Raw genomic sequence first — 23,469 nt, forward strand, 5'->3', positions numbered from 1 at the left:
AAGAATATTGACCTCATCCCGTCCAGAGTTGAGATGCCTGGTCATTCTTAAAGTTACTTCCCACCATATTAGACAAGCATGCTCCGTTCAAAAAATGCAGAACCAAGAACAGATATAGCCCTTGGTTCACTCCAGACCTGACTGCCCTCCCAGCACAAAAACATCCTGTGGCGAACTGCAATAGCATCGAAGAGCCCCGCGATATGCAACTGTTCAAGGAAGTCAGGAACCAATACACGCATGCAGTCAGGAAAGCAAGGCCAGCTTTTTCAAAGCAGAAATTTGCATCCTGTAGCTCTAACTCCAAAAGTATCTGCGATACTGTAAAGTCCATGGAGAACAAGAGCACCTCCTCCCAGCTGCCCACTGCACTGAGGCTAGTAAACACGGTCACCACCGATAAATCCTGATAATCGAAGACTTCAACAAGCATTTCTCAATGGCTGGCCATGCCTTCCTCCTGGCGACTCCAACCTTGGCCAACAGCCCCCGCCCCCCCCGCTGCTACTCGCCCAAGCCTCCCAGCTTTCTCCTTTACCCAATCCAGATAGCAGATGTTCTGAAAGAGCTGGAAAACCTGGACCCATACAAATCAGCTGGGCTTGACAATCTGGACCCCTATTTCTGAAACTGTCCGCCGCCATTGTCGCACCCCCTATTACCAGCCTGTTCAACCTCTCCTTCGTATCATCTGAGATCCCCAAGGATTGGAAAGCTGCCGCTCATCCCCCTCTTCAAAGGGGGAGACACACCTGGACCCAAACTTTTACAGACCATAATCCATCCTGCCCTGCCTATCTAAGGTCTTCGAAAGCCAAGTCAACAAACAGATCACTGACCATCTCGAATCCCACCGTACCTTCTCCGCTGTGCAATCCGGTTTCCGAGCCGGTCACGGGTGCACCTCAGCCACGCTCAAGGTACTAAACGATATCATAACCGCCATCGATAAAAGACATTACTGTGCACCGTCTTCATCGACCTGGCCAAGGCTTTCGACTCTGTCAATCACCATATTCTTATCGGCAGACTCAGTAGCCTCGGTTTTCAATGACTGCCTTGCCTGGTTCACCAACTACTTTGCAGACAGAGTTCAGTGTGTCAAATCGGAGGGCATGTTGTCCGGTCCTCTGGCAGTCTCTATGGGGGTACCACAGGTTCAATTCTCGGGCCGACTCTTTTCTCTGTTATACATCAATGATGTTGCTCTTGCTGCGGGCGATTCCCTGATCCACCTCTACGCAGACGACACCATTTCTATATACTTCCGGCCCTTCCTTGGACACTGTGCTATCTAACCTCCAAACGAGCTTCAATGCCATACAACACTCCTTCCGTGGCCTCCAACTGCTCTTAAACGCTAGTAAAACCAAATGCATGCTTTTCAACCGTTCGCTGCCTGCCACCGCCACGCCCGACTAGCATCACCACCCTGGACGGTTCCGACCTAGAATATGTGGACATCTATAAGTACCTAGGTGTCTGGCTAGACTGCAAACTCTCCTTCCAGACTCATATCAAACATCTCCAATCCAAAATCAAATCAAGAATCGGATTTCTATTCCGCAACAAAGCCTCCTTCACTCACGCTGCCAAACTTACCCAGTAAAACTGACTATCCTACGATCCTCGACTTCGGCGATGTCATCTACAAAATAGCTTTCCAATACTCTACTCAGCAAACTGGATGCAGTTTATCACAGTGCCATTCGTTTTGTTACTAAAGCACCTTATACGACCACCACTGCGACCTGTATGCCCTAGTCGGCTGGCCTCGCTACATGTTCGTCGTCAGACCCACTGGCTCCAGGTCATCTACAAGGCTATGCTAGGTAAAGTGCCGCCTTATCTCAGTTCACGAGTGGCTACACCCACCCGCAGCACGCGCTCCAGCAGGTGTATCTCACTGATCATCCCTAAAGCCAAAACCTCATTTGGGACGCCTTTTCTTCCAGTTCTCTGCTGCCTGCGACTGAACGAATTGCAAAAATCTCTGAAGTTGGAGACTTTTATCTCCCTCAACAACTTTAAAAATCTGCTATCCGAGCAGCTAACCGATCGCTGCAGCTTTACATAGTCCATCTGTAAACTACCCACCCAATTTACCTACCTCACCCCCCATACTGCTTTTATTTATTACTTTTCTGCTCTTTTGCACACCAGTATCTCTTCTTGCCAATGATCATCTGATGATTTATCACTCACAGTGTTTATCTGCTAAATTGTAATTATTCGATTTATTGCCTACCTCATGCCTTTTGCACACATTGTATATAGATTCTCTTTTTTCTACCATGTTATTGACTTGTTTATTGTTTACTCCATGTGTAACTCTGTGTTGTCTGTTCACACTGCTATTGGCTTTAAATCTTGCCCTGGATCCTGGACTACCTAACGGGCTGCTCCTAGGTGGTAAGGGTAGGTAACAATACATCTGCTACGCTGATCCTCAACACGCGGGCCCCTCAGGGGAGCGTGCTCATTTCCCCTCCTGTACTCCTTGTTCACTCATGACTGCATGACCAGGTACGACTCCAACACCATCATTAAGTTTGCCCACAACACTGGAGACCCTGATCAGACAACGATGAGACAGCCTATAGGGAGGAGGTCAGAGACCTGGCCGTGTGATGCCAGGACAACAACCTCTCCCTCAACGTGATCAAGACAAAGGAGATGATTGTGGACTACAGGAAAAGGAGGACCAAGGACGCCCTCATTCTCATCGACGGGGCTGTAGTGGAGCAGATTGAGAGCTTCAAGTTCCTTGGCRTCCACGTCACCAACAAACTAACATGGTCCAAGCACACCAAGACAGTCGTGAAGAGGGCCCGACAAAGCCTGTTCCCGCCCAGGAGACGGAAAAGATTTGGCATGGGTCTTCAGATCCTCAAAGTTCTACAGCTGCTYCCTCGAACATCCTGACTGGTTGCATGTCTGCCTGGTATGGCAACTGCTCGGCCTCCGATTGCAAGGCACTACAGAGGGTAGAGCGTACGGCCCAGTACATCACTGGGGCAAAGCTTCCTCCCATCCAGGATCTCTATACTAGGCGATGTAAGAGGAAGGCAAACGATACCGAAACGCCAAGTCTAGGTCCAAGAGGCTTCTAAACAGCTTCTACCCCCAAGCCGTAAGACTTATGAACAGCTAATCAAATGGCCTCCGAGACTATTTGCATTKTCCCCCCCCATCTATTACGTTGCTGCTATTCTGTTTATTATCTATGCATAGTCACTAACTCTACCTACATGTATATATTACCTCGACTAACCTGTGCTCCCGCACATTGACTCTGTACCGGTACCCCCTGTATAAAGCCTCACTACTGTTATTTTACTGCTGCTCTTTAATTATTTGTTATTTTTACTTACCCATTTTTACTAAACACTTATCTAAAAACTGCATTGTTGGTTAAGGGCTTGTAATTAAGCATTTCACTGTAAGGTCAACACCTGTTGTATTCGGCGCATGTGACATGTGATGCATTTTTAAAAAACCATTTCATTAGCTCCTCTAAATCGCTCACTCGCTGCCTGCACGCTCTGCATACGCTCTGCTCATGGCAGGTCTGAGTAACCATAGCAACGTCTCTGCTCGGGCTGCTCTGCTCAATGAAGAGACATGAGAGCAGTTAGCTGTTAGCTACCTTTCATCACTCTAAACTCAGTCAACTGAAGGAACATTACTTTCTGTGAAGTAAGAAAATATATTTGAGGTTGAAGCACTTCTGACCCTATGTTATGATCTTCGTCAGATATGACTCTACTGCGCAGCAGAGCACAAGGATAGTTCAGCTTCAAAATGTTAGTGATCAATTTAATKAAGCCCTGCCTGTTTCATAGTTATTGACGGAAAAAACAGGCCCTAACCCGACCATAATATCGGGTAGCAATACTCTATACAGTATATATGCGGTGTACAGTTTAGGGTATTTAAATAGGGTACACAAAACAAAAACTGCAACCTATAATGTGATTGAAATTGTATACTTTAAGTCCAACACTAAAAACATGAACATACAGTGAATTTGGAAAGTTTTCAGACCTCTTCACATGTTTTACAGCCTCATTTTAAAATAGATTAAATGAACATTTTCCCTTGTCAATCTACACACAATACCCCATAATGACAAAGTGAAAACAGGTTTTTAGAATTTTCTGCAAATGTATTAAAAATAAACTGATACCTTATTTACATAGTGGGGAGAACAAGTATTTGATACACTGCCGATTTTGCATGTTTTCCTACTTACAAAGCATGTAGGCGTCTGTCATTTTTATCATAGGTACACTTCAACTGTGAGAGACGGAATCTAAAACAAAAATCCAGAAAATCACATTGTATGATTTAAGTAAATAATTTGCATTTTATTGCATGACATAAGTATTTGGCCTACCTTCAAACTCAGTGCTTCTTTTCTAGACATCAAAGACCTCAGAAAGAAATTCTAGACCTCCACAAGTCTGGTTCATCCTTGGGAGCAATTTCCAAATGCCTGAAGGTAYCACGTTCATCTGTACAAACAACAGTATGCAAGTATAAACACCATGGGACCACGAAGCCGTCATACCGCTCAGGAAGGAGACGAGTTCTGTCTCTTAGAGATGAATGTACTTTGGTGCGAAAAGTGCAAATCAGTCCCAGAACAACAGCAAAGGACCTTGTGAAGATGCTGGAGGAAACGGGTACAAAGTATCTATATCCACAGTAAAATAAGTCCTATATCGACATAACCTGAAAGGTCGCTCAGCAAGGAAGAAGACACTGCTCCAAAACCCCAATAAAAAAGCCAGACTGCGATTTGCAACTGCACATGGGGACAAAGATCGTACTTTTTGGAGAAATGTCCTCTGGTCTGATAAAACAAAAATGAACTGTTTGGCCATAATGACCATCGTTATGTTTGGAGGAAAAAGGGKGATGCTTGCAAGCCAAAGAACACCATCCCATGTTGTGGGGGTGCTTTGCTGCAGGAGGGAGTGGTGCACTTCACAAAATAGATGGCATCATGAGGCAGGAAAAATATGTGGATATATTGAAGCAACATCTCAAGACATCAGTCAGGAAGTTAAAGCTTGGTCGCAAATGGACAATGACCCCAAGCATACTTCCAAAGTTGTGGCAAAATGGCTTAAGGACAACAAAGTCAAGGTATTGGAGTGGCCATCACAAAGCCCTGACCTCAATCCCATATAATGTTTTGGGGCAGAACTGAAACAGCGTGTGCGAGGAAGGAGGCCTACATACCTGACTCAGTTACACCAGCTCTGTCAGGAGGAATGGGCCAAAATTCACCCAACTTATTGTGGGAAGCTTGTGGAAGCCTACCCAAAACGTTTGACCCAAGTTAAACAATTTAAAGGCAATGCTACCAAATACTAATTGAGTAATTTGACTTCTGACCCACTGGGAATTTGATGAAAGAAATAAAAGCTGAAATCAATCATTCTCTCTACTATTATTCAGACATTTCACATTCTTAAAATAAAGTGGTGATCCTTACTGACCTAAGACACAGAATTTTTACTAGGATTAAATGTCAGGAATTGTGAAAATTGATTTTAAATGTATTTGGTTAAGGTGTATGTGAACTTCCGACTTCAACTGTAAATATAAACAGTACCAGCACCCACAATGAGTAACGGAAACCTATTTCTGTCCAAGTCATGCACTGATAAGAAGTAATCATCTAGGCCTATTTTATGAAGTTGCCTCTGGATCAGAGCATCACATTTTTCCCTTTCACACTGAGTGGTTATCTAAAAGAGACTTGGAAAGATTTTTCACATGTGTTGGGGAGCTATTGTCATTCTCAATGGATGTAAAACACATATTTGGTTACTACATGATTCTATATGAGTTWTTTCATAATTTTGATGTCTTCACTATTATTCTGCAATGTAAAAATTAAGAAAACAMATTTTTTTAATGAGTAGGTGTACAAACTTGTGACTGTGTTACTGCTCAAAAGACACAACYGAACAATCCACCAGTCGACTAATTGGGGTCAGCCCTAAGCCTGTTTCCATTGATCAGCCTTGATGTTTCTATAACTTAATTGGAGTCCAGCTGTGGTAAATTCAATTGATTGGACATTATTTGGAAAGGCACACACCTGTCTATTTAAGGTCCCACAGTTGACAGTGCATGTCAGAGCAAAAACCAAGCCATGAGGTTGAAGGAATTGACTGTAGAACTCTGAAACAGGATTGTGTCGGCACAGATCTGGGGAAGGGTACCAAAAAATGTCTGCAGCATTGAAGGTCCCCAAGAACACAGTGATGTCCATTATTCTTAAATTGAAATTTGTAACCACCAAGACTCTTCCTAGAGCTGGCCACCCGGCCAAGCTGAGCAATCAGGGGAGAAGGGTCTTGGTCAGGGAGGTGACCAAGAACCCGATGATTATTCTGACAGAGCTCCCGAGTTCCTCTGTGGAGATGGGAGAACCTTCCAGAAGGACAACCGTCTCTGCAGTACTCCACCAAATCACGCCTTTATGGTAGAGTGGCCAGACGGAAGCCACTCTTCAGTAAAAGGCACATGACAGCCCACTTGGAGTTTGCCCAAAATGGCACCTAAAGACTCTCAGATCATGAGAAACAAGATTCTCTGGTCAGATGAAACCAAGATTGAACTCTTTGGCCTGAATGCCAAGCGTCACGTCTGGAGGAAACCTGGCACCATCCCTACAGTGAAGTATAGTGGTGGCATTGTACAGATCAACAGCATTGCATATAAGTATCTCATAGAATTTTTTTAACCAATAGTTACATCATTCACGAGGCATTCGTTGTGCTGAGGCAATAGATAATCTTTGGGTGATAGACGCAGTAAGTGAATGAATAAAGTGTTTGGTGGAAATMAGCTTTGAAATCTGCATTTTTAGCATAATGACTTGCATTATGGTATCACAAACAAGGTACTAGGGTAGTGAATTGATGTTGGCTTTAGCTGTCAGCTAGCAAGGAAAGTTAGCCTACTAAGCTGGAAGCTACCGGTATCATCTTCCATTGTAAAGTGTTCTGGGCTGTATGGACATTGTTTTGTGAACAGTAATTAACATGTTCGACATTTCTACGTGCAGTGACATATTATTCAAGTGTGTTAACTACTGTACAGCATGTGTGGGGAGCTAACATGCACCCGCCCAGACTCTGTGCAGGCTAGCAATGAGTAAGTAGGCAGGCACGATGTGCACTATAATAAGGGGTCGGCTGCACTGATAGACACATTTGACAGAAGTACCAAAAGTAACAATCTAGTACCAAACCGTTTTTCATGTTCTAGTATTGAGAATGTATCGACATTTCGGTATACCATGCAACACTAGTGTCCCTCTATCTGTCCTACGTCAGGTGGTTTGGGTCTCAAGCCATGCTCCAGCAGAGCCCCTGATCAGTGCAGCAACAGCCCGCCCGGCTCAACCCGGAGCTAGGATGTCCAGTAGCTCGGGCTATCCCCCTACCCAGGGCAGCTTCAGCAGTGAGCAGAGCCTCTACCCATCACACTCTGTCCAGTACACCTTCAGCACCACACGCCACCAACAGGTAAGAAACTGAGCTCAGAGAAACGTCATTACTCTCTCAAACCTCTTAATGGTGTCACTGCACTGCATCTTTTAGACATTTTTTTCTTCTTTTTTTTTATACACCTAGCAAGAATTCCTCTCTCTCCATGCAAATGATTCACTATTGCATGTTAATGCTGAATCCATAATATAATGGAAAATAGAGATTTCAAGATGAGACATGCCTTGGGATCTGCTCTAGAATCAGGCAGACTTCTCATGTGTTTAAGTGAAAGCATGAGAGTATCCACTGGCTTGATCTAAAGGTACAACAATTGAGTTATTCTCAAGACCGTTTTTTTTTTTTTTTTTACGCTGGCTGCTTTAGTATTATTACAGTGCACTTGTGGTTATAATGATCAATCGATTTATCGCCTAATGCTGAAATGATCACTATAATTAGAGAAGAAGAGAGAGGCCAACTCTTCAGCAGGTGGTGTATTTTTGCTCACCAAGCAAGGAGTTTTTGTATGGAGGTCAGTGAGAGAGTGACGAATTTGGTCAACAAAAAAATCATAGGGTTATTTGTTACATGAGGTTATTTTATCGAATATAAGTTTTGTAATGCTTAAGTTGTTACGAGTGTACTGAAATACACTATATATACAAAACTGTGGACACCCTTTCTAATTAGTCGATTCGGCTATTTCAGCCACTCCCGTTGTTGACAGGTGTATAAAATTGAGTACACAGCCATGCAATCTCCATAGACGAACATTGGCAGTAGAAGGTCCTTACTGAAGTGCTCAGTGACTTTCAACGTGCCACCTTTCCCACAAGACAGTTCGTCAAATTTCTGCTCTGCTAGAGCTGCCCCGGTCAACTAAGTGCTGTTATTGTGAAGTGGAAACGGCTCAGCCGTGAAGTGGTAGGCTACACAAGCTCACGGAACGGGACCGCTGAGAGCTGAAGCGCGTAGAAATCGTCTGTCCTCGGTTGCTGGCCTGCACAGAGCCCTGACCTCAACCCCATCGTGATTCTCTACACTATATTTGCTTGTTTTGTCACTACCTTAAATTAGGGGAACTGTTTAGAATTTTAGCAACCGGGAAATGGTGGTGCAAATTCTGCGTAGTGCACTTTTAACTTTGTTGTTCACATTAGGGACGTTAACAGCCAACACTCTGGGCCGAGGTGCTAAGTACCTATCGGGGGTCAGATTTCTCTSTCTGACCCTTTCGACTTCATCTGAGAATGTTTTTATTTTAGTCATTGGGTTATGAAAATTACTCAGTGTGTAAAACATATGTTTTTGCATGGATAGGCAAAGAGCTACAAAAAGCTGCAGCCTATAAAGAGGTGTGTGCGTGTTTCTGAACACTTCACTGTTTTTATCTCTCCTAGAATATGCCAGAACCCACTGTTCTAGCTAAGTTTAGCATGGATCTAGCCAGACCAGAGCTATGCAGTGTTGAGTGTTTTTCTCTCCACCACTTCCCCCTGGTCAGATGAAAGAAGCGCTGGATTTCCATGGCTATAAATCAATTTGGTTATCTCTGCTCAGTGTTGTGCATTCCTCAGGGCTTGATGAACTGATTCACACAGAGGCCAACATTTACTGCAACATAATCATCAATGCCTGATATTTTTACATGGAAAGGAACTTTCTGCATGTGTGTAGGACCATTTGTTGGGTAATTGGAGAATATATTAAAATGCCTATCTTTTGTTGTTTTGTGCAGACACTAACTGTTTTGCTATTTAATTAGTTAGCATTTGGTCTGACAAAGTTGAGAGATGCACAAGGTTTTCCTTGCAGTTATTGCAACATGATCACAAAGGTTGTTTCATGTTTGTTAAGTTGATTTGATTAGTGGTCAATGGTACATTTCTGTTTTTACAAACTATGTGGAAAAAATAAGGGTTGTTTTAGGAAATGTTTGGTCTAGGTAGGGCTGAACTTTCTGTTAAGTGCATTGACATGCTCTGGTTTGTTTGTAGGTCACAGTGTGCTGATAGCATAAGGGCATGAAATGCTAATTACTCCCTGATAGAAGCCTTTAAAGGCCCAGTGCAGTCAAATGTGATTTCCTGTGTATTATACTATGCGGTTGGAATAATGTGAAAATTATGATAATGCCCTTTTAGTGTAAGAGCTGTTTGAAAAGACCCCCTGAAATGTCTGCCTGTTGTGGTGGGATACAGTTTGCCTGCATGGTGTCATCATAAATGAGTTAATAGATCAATAAAGTTCCAAACCTCTCTGCCAGCAGTTTTCGGTTTCCCCCTCCCCACTCAGATCACGCACACAGTCCTAGCTAAATTATTGCTTGAGAAATTCTTTGCTGAGAACAATCACAGCAAGGTACTTAATTGTTACCCAGAAATGATTTGATATTTAGATAAAAACGGATGCATTTAACCTTTAAAAAAAACAAAAACAAAACAGGTTTAAATCAATTCACTGGCCTCACTTGAAAGCAATAAAACCGATAAAACTAGATTTCTAGTTTGACTGAGGTAAAAAGGTGCTTGAGGACGTGTGCATTGATGCTTCTCTGCGGTGGCTGGACAAAGACTTTTGTGTAAATCGTTAATAATCAGAGATGTTTCCCCTTTGATAGTGTATCATAGGCATAAATGTCTCTGCCTCCCTTTTGCAATCCAACATGAGGGATTCTGCAATGCTGGGCTTTTCTTTTCTTTTTTCTCTTTTTTTTTGCATTCTGAATGCATAGGGCCCTACAAGTAGTTTTATTATCTTATTTTTTTTTGTTTTGAATTGTTATTGATTGGTTTGGGAAATAGCGCTGTTTTGGTGAAATGTGTTGTTGCTCTGACATGCCATGTGTGATCAACAGGCTGTGTCTCGTGGCTGTGCAGACCTGCCCTATTCACTGTGCAACTGGCTCTAGTGTAAACCAGCATGTTATTATAGTTTGCTTACTGTGTGTGTGTGTGTGTGTGTGTGTGTGTGTGTGTGTGTGTGTGTGTAGGAGTTCACTGTCCCGGACTACCGAGGTCACCTGCAGGACCAGCAAGGTCGACGAAGGCCTTCCTTGCTTTCGGAATTCCATCCTGGAACTGAGAGGTACTTAACGATAACAACGGCCACCTCAGCTTCAAAAGCCTGTTATTATAGTCTGTTGGGGGGATGATGACAGTAATTTCTGGGATTTTTCAGTTATCCTAAAAGTAGCACAAAAGAAAAGATCTACTCATATGGCCAGTTTCTCTGACCYATATTAAGCCTAGTCTTGGACTAAGAAGTACTTTCAATCGAGAGTCTCCACATGCTTTTTAGTTTAGTACTGGGCGTTATCTGGTGTCTGGGAAACCATCCTATAGAGCAGCGCTGTTAAATTCCAGTTCTGGTTTTGATTTGCACTCACCTGGTGTCCCACGTTTTTGAAGGTAAGGATGAAAACCAGAAGTGTCGGTCCTGAACATCCCTGCTATAGAATGTACTAGTGCATAAAACCCTGTTCTGAGTTCCGGATCCTGACTCAGAACAGGGTCAATACGGAATGCGGCTTCTAGGGCTCACCCCATTTTGTCAACTGGTCAATAGGCTGTTGGTCGCCCGAGATTAATTTAGTCGAGCAGTAGCAAAAATTCTATTTTATGGTGTACAAGACACCGGTCTGACTCTCGCCTGTCCATTGTGGGGATTGTGCGGTCCATCACCGAGACGTGCTACTGCAATTGTATATGGTGATATTACGTAAGGACAATGGTACCACACTAATACAAATATTATTTTATAACAAATGCCCTTTTTCCCGTGTTGGATAGCGGTCGCTGTCCGCGGTTCTGAAACATCAATGCGCTGTTGAATTGGTGCCTTTTCCTAGACCGTGTTGCTATGTGCATAATAGCAAAGTTACCCATCATGTTGCTGTTGAGAACAATGCGGCGGATGCAGCGTTAGATGAAAAATCAGCACTTGCCTTAATTGTCTACGAAAAGTGAGGGGCCCTCCCAAGTGGGGCAGYGTTTTAAGGCACTGCATCGTAGTGCGAGAGGCGTCACTACAGACCCGGGTTGGATCCCAGGCTGTGTCACAGCCGGCTGAGACCCATGACGCGGCGCACAATTGGCCCGACGCCGTCCGGGTTAGGGGAGGGTTTAGCCAGCCGGGATGTCCTTGTCCCATCGCGCCCTAGCAACTCCTTGTGGAGGGCCAGGCGCATGCACGCTGAATTCACAGGTTGGACCGTGTTTCCTCCGACACATTGGTGCGGCTGGCTTCCGGGTTAAGCGAGCAGTGTATCTGGAAGCAGTGCAGCTTGGCAGGGTCGTGTTTCGGGGGATGCGTGGCTCTCGACCTCCACCTCTCCCGAGTCCGTACGGGGGTTGCAGCGATGGGACAAGACTAACTACCAGTTTGGATATCACAAGAAAAAGGGGTAAAATATACCGAAAGAAAAGTGAGGAGAGGGGAAACCCCAACTTAATTAGGTCTATAATCAATAGTCTAACTGTTAAATGTGCCTGGCTTTACAAATCATCCATATACAGTGCCTTTGGGAAAGTATTCAGACCACTTWACTTTTTCCACATTTTGTTAGGTTGTAGCCTTATTCTGAAATGTATGAAATTAGTTTTTTCCCCCCATCAATCTACACACAATTCCCCATAATGACAAAGCAAAAACAGATTTTTAGGTCTACAATTTTGTTTCTCGTGTCCTTTGACAGCTCTTTGGTCTTGGCCATAGTGGAGTTTGGAGTGTAACTGTTTGAGGTTGTGGACAGGTGTATTTTATACTGATAACAAGTCCAAACAGGTGCCATTAATACAGGTAACGAGTGGAGGACAGAGGAGCCTCTTAAAGAAGAAGTTACAGGTCTGTGAGAGCCAGAAATYTTGCTTGTTTGTAGGTGACCAAATACTTATTTTCCACCATAATTTGAAAATAAATTCATTAAAAGTCCTACAATGTGATTTTCAGGGGGGAAAAAATCTCATTTTGTCTGTCATAGTTGAAGTGTACCTATGATGAAAATTACAGGCCTCATCTTTTTAAGTGGGAGAACTTGCACAATTGGTGGCTGACTAAATACTTTTTTGCCCCACTGTATTACCTTGACACCGGTGTCCCCGCACATTGACACTCTGTACCAGTACCCCCCTGTATATAGCCTCGCTATTGTTATTTACTGCTGCGCTTTAATTATTTGTTACTTTTATCTCTACTTTTTGGGGGGGTATTTTCTTAACTGCATTGTTGATTAAGGGCTTGTAAGTAAGCATTTCACTAAGGAATACCTGTTGTATCCGGCGCATGTGACAAATAAAATTTGATTGAAGCTCAATTTCGAGTCKCCTAGCAAAGGGTCTGAATACTTATGTAGGTACTTATTTTTAATACATTTGCAAAAATGTTTAACCTGTTTTTTCTTTATCATTATGGTGTATTGTGTGTAGGTCGATTGCTAAGGCTTTATAAAAAATAAAATACATTTTGTAACCTATCAAAAAGTGGAAAAAGTCAAGGGGTCTGAATACTTTCCGAAGGCACTGTAGATCTACAGAAATGAGAGAGATCCTGCTTCTGTTTGAGTGTTTGTGCAATAGCCTACTGATTCTGTGAGGCTTGGCAACCACAACATGTTGGATAAACAGTTGAGCAAATTTGTCCTTTTAATCGTTGCTATGCTGTAATAAAGGCKTTATGCTTTTTTCCCCGTTAGAACAGCCTCTCTGGTATTACTGATGTCGTCATTGTTGTTGTTATTATCATCATTATAATAAGTAATGTTATCATTAGTAGTCTTCGTATAGCAGCCTTGTATAACCACCATTGAGCTGTAGGCCAACGAGGGCATCCTGTTTAGTCCTAATACCATACCTTTCTTAGGCCAGTATTTCAATACTGTATCAATCAATTATTAATTTGTTCATGTCATCACACAGCATGTGGGTCATTCAGGATTTTAAATGCAATCAAGCATTTTAGTTTTAAAATAAAATAAAGTGACCCTTGAATAATTAGCGTGAACAATAAGTAAATTGTTCCATTTCACAAATGAATGCTACTGATTTTAGTCTTGGCTGTTAAACCAAAAAAATACATTACAACAGATTCTGGTATGCTTATTTGTTTACATTCTCCAAACGATCAGAAAAGTGATATTATATTCTAACAGCACCTGTTTGGCAAACATAATATACACAGTGCTTGCTCCTTACATTCTTTTTCTTCATCTCCAGTATTTTCCACAACTAGTCAAATTTATTCTACACATCCGACTTCMCATTTGACCTCCTGAGCAACAAGTAAACATTCCCCCGTTTTCAAGTTTTTGTCACGTCCTCTGCATCCATTTTGCTGTCATGTGTTTGGAGTTTGTTATAATCGATTTTATTGATGTGATTATGATATGCTTTAGGTCAGGGCGTATTGGTCACGTGCGTGCGACGCATACATGTGTCACGTAAAGAGCGCAAGGGTTTAGGGAATTTTTTTCCTAAACGAATGAGGGATTTTTGGTAACTATCTATCGCGCAGCAAATCTGAGCACAATCAAGTCAATTGCAGTCGGASACCCTCTTCATTATTTCATCAAGCGGTGCGCTTAAAGCATCAGACCATCTCGGTGCATAAAGTTGATTTGATAAACTCATAGAATGTGTCTATATGGAAAAATATATGTTAAAATTCAATCAAATAGTTGGAAGATCAGACAACTCTGTCGGCCACATTTTTTTGCATCTCGTTAACATGCATTAGACATGAAAAATATGTAGAATTGCAACAGCAACTTAAAAATCTGCAAACAAGAGGGGTGTGAGCAGTTTGGGGTAGCATGGGTTGGGATTTGTTGCTACGCTGATGAATGACTATCCATCTGGACTTTTCCTACCTAGGAAATTTGTGTTACCGGACTTTCTCAAATAATACTTGAGCACCCCTGGCATAGATGTTATTGTAGAAGGTAGTCACTATAGATGTTATTCCTGTATCAGGAGGAGTGTGTGTGATCTGATGTTTACCTTCCCCCTCCAGGCCTCCAGAGAGACGTCATGGCTACGAGCAGCAGTTCCACAGTGTCACCTCCCAGCAGCAGGCTGACGGCCACGAGGCTCTGGAGGCCAAGCGGCCCCGCATGGAGACTGTCTCGGAGGCCCACTTCGCCCGCGGTGCCCTGCCTGGGGGCATCATTTTACCCCTGCAGTCCCACCAGGTCCAGGACAGCCTCAGAGCCAACGTAGGGGAGGTCAAGAAGGTGCACGTCGCCTATCTACCTAGTTCTAATAAAGACGTAGAAAACAATGGCTAAAGCAATGTATTAAACCCTCAATGACTTTCAATATGTTTGAGGGTATCAATTTCAGCAAGGTGAGGTACAGCATGGCTCATTTTGATCACATAATGATTTATTTGGGATTCAAGTTGAGTTGTAGATTCTGTACAGTCCGTCAGTGACTCTGTGCATTCCGACTACAATGTAGTCAATCTCAAACATGCACAATGTATTGAACCCCCGTTGACTGCAGTGGACTCACACGTTCTCTGTCTGTGTTCCAGGAGACCCAGTTCAGTGGCATGAAAGCTGAATCCCAGGCCCCAGGAGGGCTGCACCATGTGGGGGAGGTGCCTGACAGCTCGCCCTCCAGATTGTCCAAGGAGGAGCTGATCCAGAGCATGGACCGTGTGGACAGAGAGATCGCTAAAGTGGAGCAGCAGATCTTCAAGCTGAAGAAGAAGCAGGTGGTTTAGGCCATTGTTACGTGACACACTTTACTAGCCTGCCCCAGACCTGTTTAAATTATTAATATTCTGTGATTTGTGTCGATAAGAAAGATTTCCTATCTTGGAGCTCTAGCCAATAGCATAAATATTGGAGTTGATTTAAACAGTGCCCATAAACCAAATGCATCAAAATTACATCTGATGGAATGTTGATTGAGCATAAACAAATTTATTTTTGTCATGCATACATGCCCACTAATACAAATATTTCACAAGATATTATAACTGAGTGAAAAGTCTCGTCTCAGTGACAAGGAGGTGGAAATGAACCAGTCTCTGTTGGAAGTGAGCCAGGCATGGTTAAAGGGCCTTAAGCTAAGCCCCACAGGTTAGCTTGTTGTCTCAGGGATGGCCACTCATCTCCAGGCAGAGCTACAGGTTGCCCCCCCCCCCTGCCTGTGGGATTATTTGCTATGTCAAGCGCTCTTCCTGTCCTGACCTGGTGAAGTGAGCATTAACTTGCTTTTAAATTTTTTTTTTGTAGTTGGATAGAAAAAAAAAMAWAWWTTTGGAATCCCTACTCATTAGACAGGAAGGTAAACTGCGCTTGGCTTTGGGAGAAAGTCAATTTTTATGTTTCCCTGAAGCTTTTCCCAGGATTTTCTGGGATTTATTTATTCAAGGTATTCCAGGAGCCCCTAATCTCAGGCGGTTTACTATAACCAGGTTGTTTACTTAACCTTAAGCATGTAAACGCACACACACACCAGTTCAACTATTGGACACACACACTACAAGTTCAACTATCAGTCAACAGTCTTAGATGGTGCATAAGATCAGCCATTATCAGTTCCATTACAGAGCTCTTAAAATAAATGCCCTAAAACAAGTGTGTGGGGAATAATCCGGCATGAGCCTCACATATCAGAGATTGGAATCAGATTAACACAGCCTTGTCCTCCTGTCCAGCCACCACCATTAGCTGAATCGAGGTGGAATTAGAAAACGTGAATATGCAGCATGAAACCCATGCATAATTTTATAATTGTATGATTTATGGAGGAGAGGAAGTTTACCATATAATATTTTCCTGTGTGTGTTTGTCTGAGCACACACTCGTTTATTGACAGAGGTAATGTGTTGATGTTGTCTCTTAGCAACAACTGGAGGAGGAAGCAGCGAAGCCAGTGGAGCCAGAAAAGCCAGTGACCCCTCCCCCCATACCACAGGAACACAACAAGCACCGCAGCATTGTCCAGATCATCTATGACGAGAACAGGGTGGGTTTACCAGGGAATCCTCCTCTACTGTACACATGCTGCACTCCACCTTTACTATACATGTGACTACAGACAACTCTCCATGTGTCTGGTGGTTTTACCACGCTGTACTGTTATCTACTCCATACATGCTAAAAGTTATGAATCTGGAGGGGCAATGCATAACAATACTTAAATCGTACAATGCTTGTGTATAAGTTTCTAGGGCTAGAAAGGCTTGAATGTCATCCAGGATTCCGTTAAGTCTTGTTGTTCATGCATCATTGATATTTTTTCAAGACAGTCCCTGTGGATTTGTGTGTGTGAATTGTATGTGTGTATTTTGCTCGTGTGCATTTCTGTCAGCGAGCGAGACGACATATTGAGAGAGAAAGGGTGCGTATAAAACAGGAAAGAGTGTCCCAGCTCTCCCAAAAAATTAAGCCCCCGGAAGTGGAGTCACCGCCTGGGTCCGGGACATGGCCGTGAATTGCGCAGCGCTATAGTAGCTCTCCCCCGCCTGACTCACGCAGCAACGCTGCTCAGTGAACAAATGGGAAAGAGGGAAGAAGGATTGAGTACAGCGTGTTATGCTAATTATCGCCATCTACACGGAATATGTGAATTGCATGCAATTACCACGTGCCATGTGCTCAGGTAGAAGCTATTAGCCATTAGCCCAAACGAATAAAATTGTTTCAGAGTTGATGCTTTTGCATCCAGGTATAATGATGTGGGTGAGTCAAATTATTTGATTGACTTTATTTCATATGATTTAATACATGCTACTAACAAAGTGCTCCATTATGAAATAGAAATGAAAATAAACTTTATTACGTAATATAAATGTTTAATCATTTTGAGACTACAGTAAATGGGTTTACTGCTATGTTATACATCTGCAGTCATGGTTGCCTTGTTTGTCTACATCCTAGTGGCTACTGTAGTCTTTTTACTGTAGAAAAACGGTTATCTCTAAAGTGGTCCCAGGTGAGGCAGGTAGYATGCGAGGGAGTGCCAACTGCTCCTGCGCAATCCCCCGACAGCAAAGGAGTACAGCCACAGACTGCGTGCATCTTGTGTTTTTTAGCAGAAGGAAAAGGGAGGGAGGGACTGTGTGTGTGGAGGTTACTGTTGGTTGTGTCTGCACTGCATCCTTTTCAGACAGCCACTAACCCTTTTAGCAGGAAAGCTTCTCCTCAGCCCAGCCTGTGAGAGCAGAGCTACGGGCCACGTAGAACATTCCCCTTGTGGTCTTGGTTATCTGCCACAGCAGTATCTGGGCAGAGTTTTTATGAAAAGATAATTTGTTAAAAAAAACAAACATGTGTTTTTAGGTTGTTTTTTACAGAGTTGACAGTCTTGTGTTATACGTGATCGGTCACTATTGCCAAGGTCTATTAATTATGCTCTACCGGAACACTATTTTCTCGGTCTTTGTATTGTGTGTCTGCTTTTCAAACAACTGTAGCTTCTCAATTCTTTATGTGTAATTTGGACAAAAGCTTAGAAACCACAAAAAATCACAAGCAAACAATATGCAAAAAGAATTCAGAGATGGACACATTCCTATTACTTATGTAAAATAGTTTGGAAATACAGTACATRGAGATCACATTTATTCGGTCACTCGCTCAGCTGATTGAGCTTCTTATTGAAACTCGTTTTATAACCTTGCCCGACAATCTCCCTTGGCTTTCCTCTTTTGGGCAGGGAGATTCACTGCACAGTGCTGCCTGGGAAAAAAAGATGTGGTATTTTTAGAGTTCAGACGCTTGGGAAGTCTAAAATATTGAAGCGTTTCTTTTATWTAATTGTACCCAGTTGAGGGGAAGAAAGGGAAGATATTTAACAAATGAATGTGTCCAAATAGTAATTGTCCTACGCTGGTAAGAGTTTATGCATCTGTAATTAAACACACGGAACAACCGAGCCTGCAGGCCACATTGTAGGGTTCAATCACATAGGACTACTACTTTGAGTGAAGGGATTCTATTATTTTGAGACCTACTAACTATCATCATATTGTGTGTTTTATTACATTTCAGAAAAAAGCTGAAGAGGCCCATAAGATATTCGAAGGTCTTGGTCCTAAGGTTGAACTGGTAGGTGTTTGAGGGGTTTTTCAATGGTTGAATGATTGTTTCCTAGATAAGGTTCTTTGAAAAACTGCATATGGTAGCAATGAGTTGAGCTATTATAATACTAGTAGCTAATGATAGTCATTACTTAGACTGATTTCTACCCCCCCCTCCCTTTTTCTTAGCCCCTATATAATCAGCCATCGGATACAAAAGTTTACCATGACAACATAAAGACGTGAGTATGCACTTTGTTTCTTGCATGTACGGTGTGTGTATATATGAACCTCTATTTTGATAACTAATGGTTGAGTTTTGTCTGCACTGTTAGCCGGGTCATGAATTCTCTGTTTGCTCCATTGACACAATTGAGAAAGATTGAAAAAGAGGATCCGTTGGTGTAAAGTGAAGGAAGAATATAGCTAGGTTAATGTAGGGTTGAAGGCCAGGCTGTCTGGGTCTAACCATGAGAAACTGGCCTATGGTTGAGGCCTTTTTATCAAGGACTTTACTTCTGTGTGCTTAAGGTGGCCCAACCACTGTTCTTACCCCTCAGCGATGGTATCCTAAGTAGAGATTGTGTGTAGGGTTGCACATTTTGGGAATTTTCAGGGGTAAACGCTCTGTGGGAATTAACAAGAATATATGGGAATTAACGGAAATATATGCAAATTAATATTAATACCACTTAAATGTAGATGTTTTTTGCATTGGATATATTTACCATATCATATGGTGACCAGAAACATTAACCTTTTACCTTATCATAAGTAGACATAATTGCAAATGATTAAATCCTTCCAATAGAAAAAAAACATTTAGTTGCGAATTGAACTGTAATTAAATGAGTTGACTCTTCACATGGAATGATTTCACTCTACAACAAATGGGAATATTGAATGATCCCCAATGATCCATCGCATCTCCCAAAAACGTTTTCAACATACATCGGTAAAATCGTAGTCTAAACTAAAGCTTTGGTTGTCTTCCTCTCAGGCTTCCATGTCTTCTCCCTGGACCTCCTCAATGTCCACCTCTTGAACATCAGACTCTGAGGCCTCATCTTCACTGTCCCTTTCCAACCTTGTTGTGGATGGCTCGTTGTCAGGCTCAAAAAGCCTCAACTTTTCCCATCATACTTGGGGTCCAACATGTACGCTGTGGYGTGTATGGGCTTCAGGCAGAAGTCTTCATGCTTTTTGATGTATTTCAGAACTGCAGTTTCCTCTGCTTGGCGCAACAGTGAAGTGGGCAGGGCAGTACGGATTTCTTCTCTTACATCTGCAAGCAGAGTCTGAACGTCAGACAGAATGGCATTGTCTACCTCAATCTGTGCAATGGCTACTGCTATAGGTTTCAGGCTGCTTACCACTCTCTCCCAAAATACATCATCCAGGAGGATCCTCTTGTCCATATCGTCAGACTGTGATATGGCCATTTCTTGGAGAGACTCCTTCCCCTCCAGGAGACTGTCAAACATGATGACACCACCGACCCAACGGGTGTTGCTGGGCAGCTTCAATGTGGTGCTGTTATTCTTCTCACTTTGCTTGGTGAGGTAGATTGCTGCTGTAACTTGATGACCCTTCACATACCTAACCATTTCCTTGACTCTCTTGTAGAGTGTATMCATTGTTTTCAGTTCCATGACGTCCTTGAGGAGCAGATTCAATGCATGATCCGCACAGCCAATGGGTGTGATGTGAGAGTAGGACTCCTCCACTTTAGACCAAGCAGCCTTCATGTTCACAGCGTTGTCTGTGACCAGTGCAAATACCTTCTGTGGTCCAAGGTCATTGATTACTKCCTTCAGCTCATCTGCAAAGTAGAGACCGGTGTGTCTGTTGTCCCTTGTGTCTGTGCTCTTGTAGAATACTGGTTGAGGGGTGGAGATGTAGTTAATTATTCCTTGCCCACGAACATTCGACCACCCATCAGAGATGATTGTAATGCAGTCTGCTTTCTCTATGATTTGCTTGACCTTGAACTCTGTTGAACTCTGCATCCAGAAAATGGGTAGATAAAGCATGTCTGGTTGGAGGGGTGTATGCTGGGCGAAGGACATTCAGAAATCTCTTCCGATACACATTGCCTGTGACCATCAGCCTTTCTCTGACTACGTTCCTCCACTGAGTCAAAATAAACTCCTGATTCCAGGAGGACCATGAGCTGTTGCTATCGATAACGTGTCTGATTCATAATTTTCACCTCGAATAGAAGTAGAGGAACTTTTGTCAGAGGTTGCTTGTTGTGAGCGCTGAGGGAACTTTATGCCCTTGGTCAGATTCTGCATCTTTGTTGCCTTTTTCACATATGATTTGGCACAGTATTTGCAAATTTACACAGCTTTTCCTTCTACATTACCTGCAGTGATTACTATTTACTAGTTATCAAAAAAATGTCATATACAATATATTCACCCCACCCAGTATTGGATGTAGTCCTTGACTCAGACAGTGTAGTAGTGTGGGTTATATTCATCTCATTAGTGTGCAAGATCTTGAGAATCAGCTGTACAGTCGTGGCCCAAATTTTTTGAGAAGGACAAAATTAATTTTCAAAGTCTGCTGCCTCAGTGTCTTTTGATTTTTTGTCAGATGTTAACAATAGAATCCTGAAGTATAATTACAAGCATTTCACAAGTGTCAAAGGCTTTTATTGACAATTACATGAAGTTGATGCAAAGAGTCAATATTTGCAGTGTTGACCCTTCTTTTTCAAGACCTCTGCAATCTGCCCTGGCATGCTATCAATTAACTTCTGGGCCACATCCTCACTGATGGCAGCCCATTCTTGCATAATCAATGCTTGGAGTTTGTCAGAATTTGTGGCTTTTTGTTTGTCCACCCGCCTCTTGAGGATTGACCACAAGTTCTCAATGGATTAAGGTCTGGGGAGTTTCCTGGCCATGGACCCAAAATATCGATGTTTTGTTCCCCGAGCCACTTAGTTATCACTTTTGCCTTATGACAGGTGCTCCATCATGCTGGAAAAGGCATTGTTCGTCACCAAACTGTTCCTGGATGGTTGGGAGAAGTTGCTCTCGGAAGGATGTGTTGGTACCATTCTTTATTCATGGCTGTGTTCTTTGGCAAAATTGTGAGTGAGCCCACTCCCTTGGCTGAGGAGGCAACCCACACATGAATGGTCTCAGGATGCTTTACTGTTGGCATGACACAGGACTGATTTGGTAGCGCTCACCTTGTCTTCTCCGGACAAGCTTTTTTCCAGATGCCCCAAACAATCAGAAAGGGGATTCATCAGAGAAAATGACTTTACCCCAGTCCTCAGCAGTCCAATCCCTGTACCTTTTGCAGAATATCAGTCTGTCCCTGATGTTTTTTCTGGAGAGAAGTGGCTTCTTTGCTGCCCTTCTTGACACCAGGCCATCCTCCAAAAGTCTTCGCCTCACTGTGCGTGCAGATGCACTCAGACCTGCCTGCTGTCATTCCTGAGCAAGCTCTGTACTGGTGGTGCCCCGATCCCGCAATTGAATCAACTTTAGGAGACGGTCCTGGCGCTTGCTGGACTTTCTTGGGCGCCCTGAAGCCGCCTTCACAACAATTGAACCGCTCTCCTTGAAGTTCTTGATGATCCGATAAATGGTTGATTTAGGTGCACTGGCAGCAATATCCTTGCCGGTGAAGCCCTTTTTGTGCAAAGCAATGATGACGGCACATGTTTCCTTGCAGGTAACCATGGTTGACAGAGGAAGAACAATGATTCCAAGCACCACCCTCCTTTTGAAGCTTCCAGTCTGTTATTCGAACTCAATCAGCATGACAGAGTGATCTCCAGCCTTGTCCTCGTCAACACCTGTGTTAACTAGAGAATCACTGACATGATGTCAGCTGGTCCTTTTGTGGCAGGGCTGAAATGCAGTGGAATTTTTTGGGGGGGATTCAGTTCATTTGCATGGCAAAGAGGGACTTTACATTTCATCTGATCACTCTTCATAACATTCTGGAGTATATGCAAATTGCCATCATACAAACTGAGGCAGCAGACTTTGTGAAAATTAATAATTGTGTCATTCTCCAAACTTTTGGTCATAACTGTACATGTGATGGAAGAGTGCACTGTACATGCAGAAGGTGCAATTCCATTGAATGGTTTAACCAAAAATATTCCACAAGACATAGAATTGCTTTCTGTATCCCACAGAAAAGGTTCACTGTTATAAGCTAACTTTTTTTATGATAAATTTAAGCAAAAATTCCTGGCTTAACTTCCCATGGAAAATTTCCGTAAAAATTCCTGAATTTAACTAAAATTTCCCGACCCTTTGCAACCCTAGTTAAGGTAATGAGAGCACCTCCCATGGACCGTGTGTGTAAAGTACTTGTTACACACCGATCAGACGGCAAGTAAATAAAATCTAAAATTACCCTGTTTCTTCTGGATTGTTTACTGTGTCTGCGATCTCTATGTGAAATACCTCATGCACTGCATGTTGCTTTTGGAGAGAATGCAATTTACTACACCAGATGTTTTCTCCCCTCTATGGCTTTGGTGCCCCTCTAAAGTAATGACTCTGCAGTCTCCTGCTGTGTTGTAGGAAGGAAGTAGTGCTCTTTGCCCAGCTCTTGTTGACCAATGATAGACAGCGGTTGTGTTGTTGATACAGGATCCTCTCCTTATCGATTTCTTTATATCCATGAAGAAAAAGGCAAATAGTTAGGTTGATTGCAATTAAATAGGCATGTTTTGTGCGCATATAATATTGTGTACCTGTTTACTATTTCTTACAGGATCATTTTGTTGTATTGTTTACAGTAACAGTAGTGTCCCTATGGGCCCTAGATCAGTGCACACCTCACTGATCAAACAATTTTTCTCTCTCTCCCAGTAATCAAGTGATGAGGAAGAAGCTGATTCTGTTTTTCAAGAGAAGGAACCATGCTCGTAAACAAAGGG

The 23,469-nt window shown here is 42.8% G+C and overlaps 1 protein-coding gene across 1 annotated transcript in view; it reads left to right on the top strand.

Moving 5' to 3' along the window:
* The window catches only part of LOC111950912 (nuclear receptor corepressor 1), a 128,394-nt gene that overhangs the window by 10,798 nt on the left and 94,127 nt on the right, over positions 1 to 23,469 (top strand). Inside the window, exons 3-10 of the mRNA XM_070434265.1 lie at positions 7,362 to 7,553; positions 10,510 to 10,604; positions 14,526 to 14,745; positions 15,048 to 15,230; positions 16,370 to 16,492; positions 18,520 to 18,576; positions 18,738 to 18,790; positions 23,402 to 23,468. Of these exons, the coding sequence (XP_070290366.1) occupies positions 7,443 to 7,553; positions 10,510 to 10,604; positions 14,526 to 14,745; positions 15,048 to 15,230; positions 16,370 to 16,492; positions 18,520 to 18,576; positions 18,738 to 18,790; positions 23,402 to 23,468 (909 nt within the window). The 5' untranslated portion in view covers positions 7,362 to 7,442. The remainder of the gene's footprint in view (positions 1 to 7,361; positions 7,554 to 10,509; positions 10,605 to 14,525; positions 14,746 to 15,047; positions 15,231 to 16,369; positions 16,493 to 18,519; positions 18,577 to 18,737; positions 18,791 to 23,401; position 23,469) is intronic.

This window comes from Salvelinus sp. IW2-2015, linkage group LG23 (assembly GCF_002910315.2).
Source record: "Salvelinus sp. IW2-2015 linkage group LG23, ASM291031v2, whole genome shotgun sequence".
Lineage (NCBI taxonomy): Eukaryota > Metazoa > Chordata > Actinopteri > Salmoniformes > Salmonidae > Salvelinus > Salvelinus sp. IW2-2015.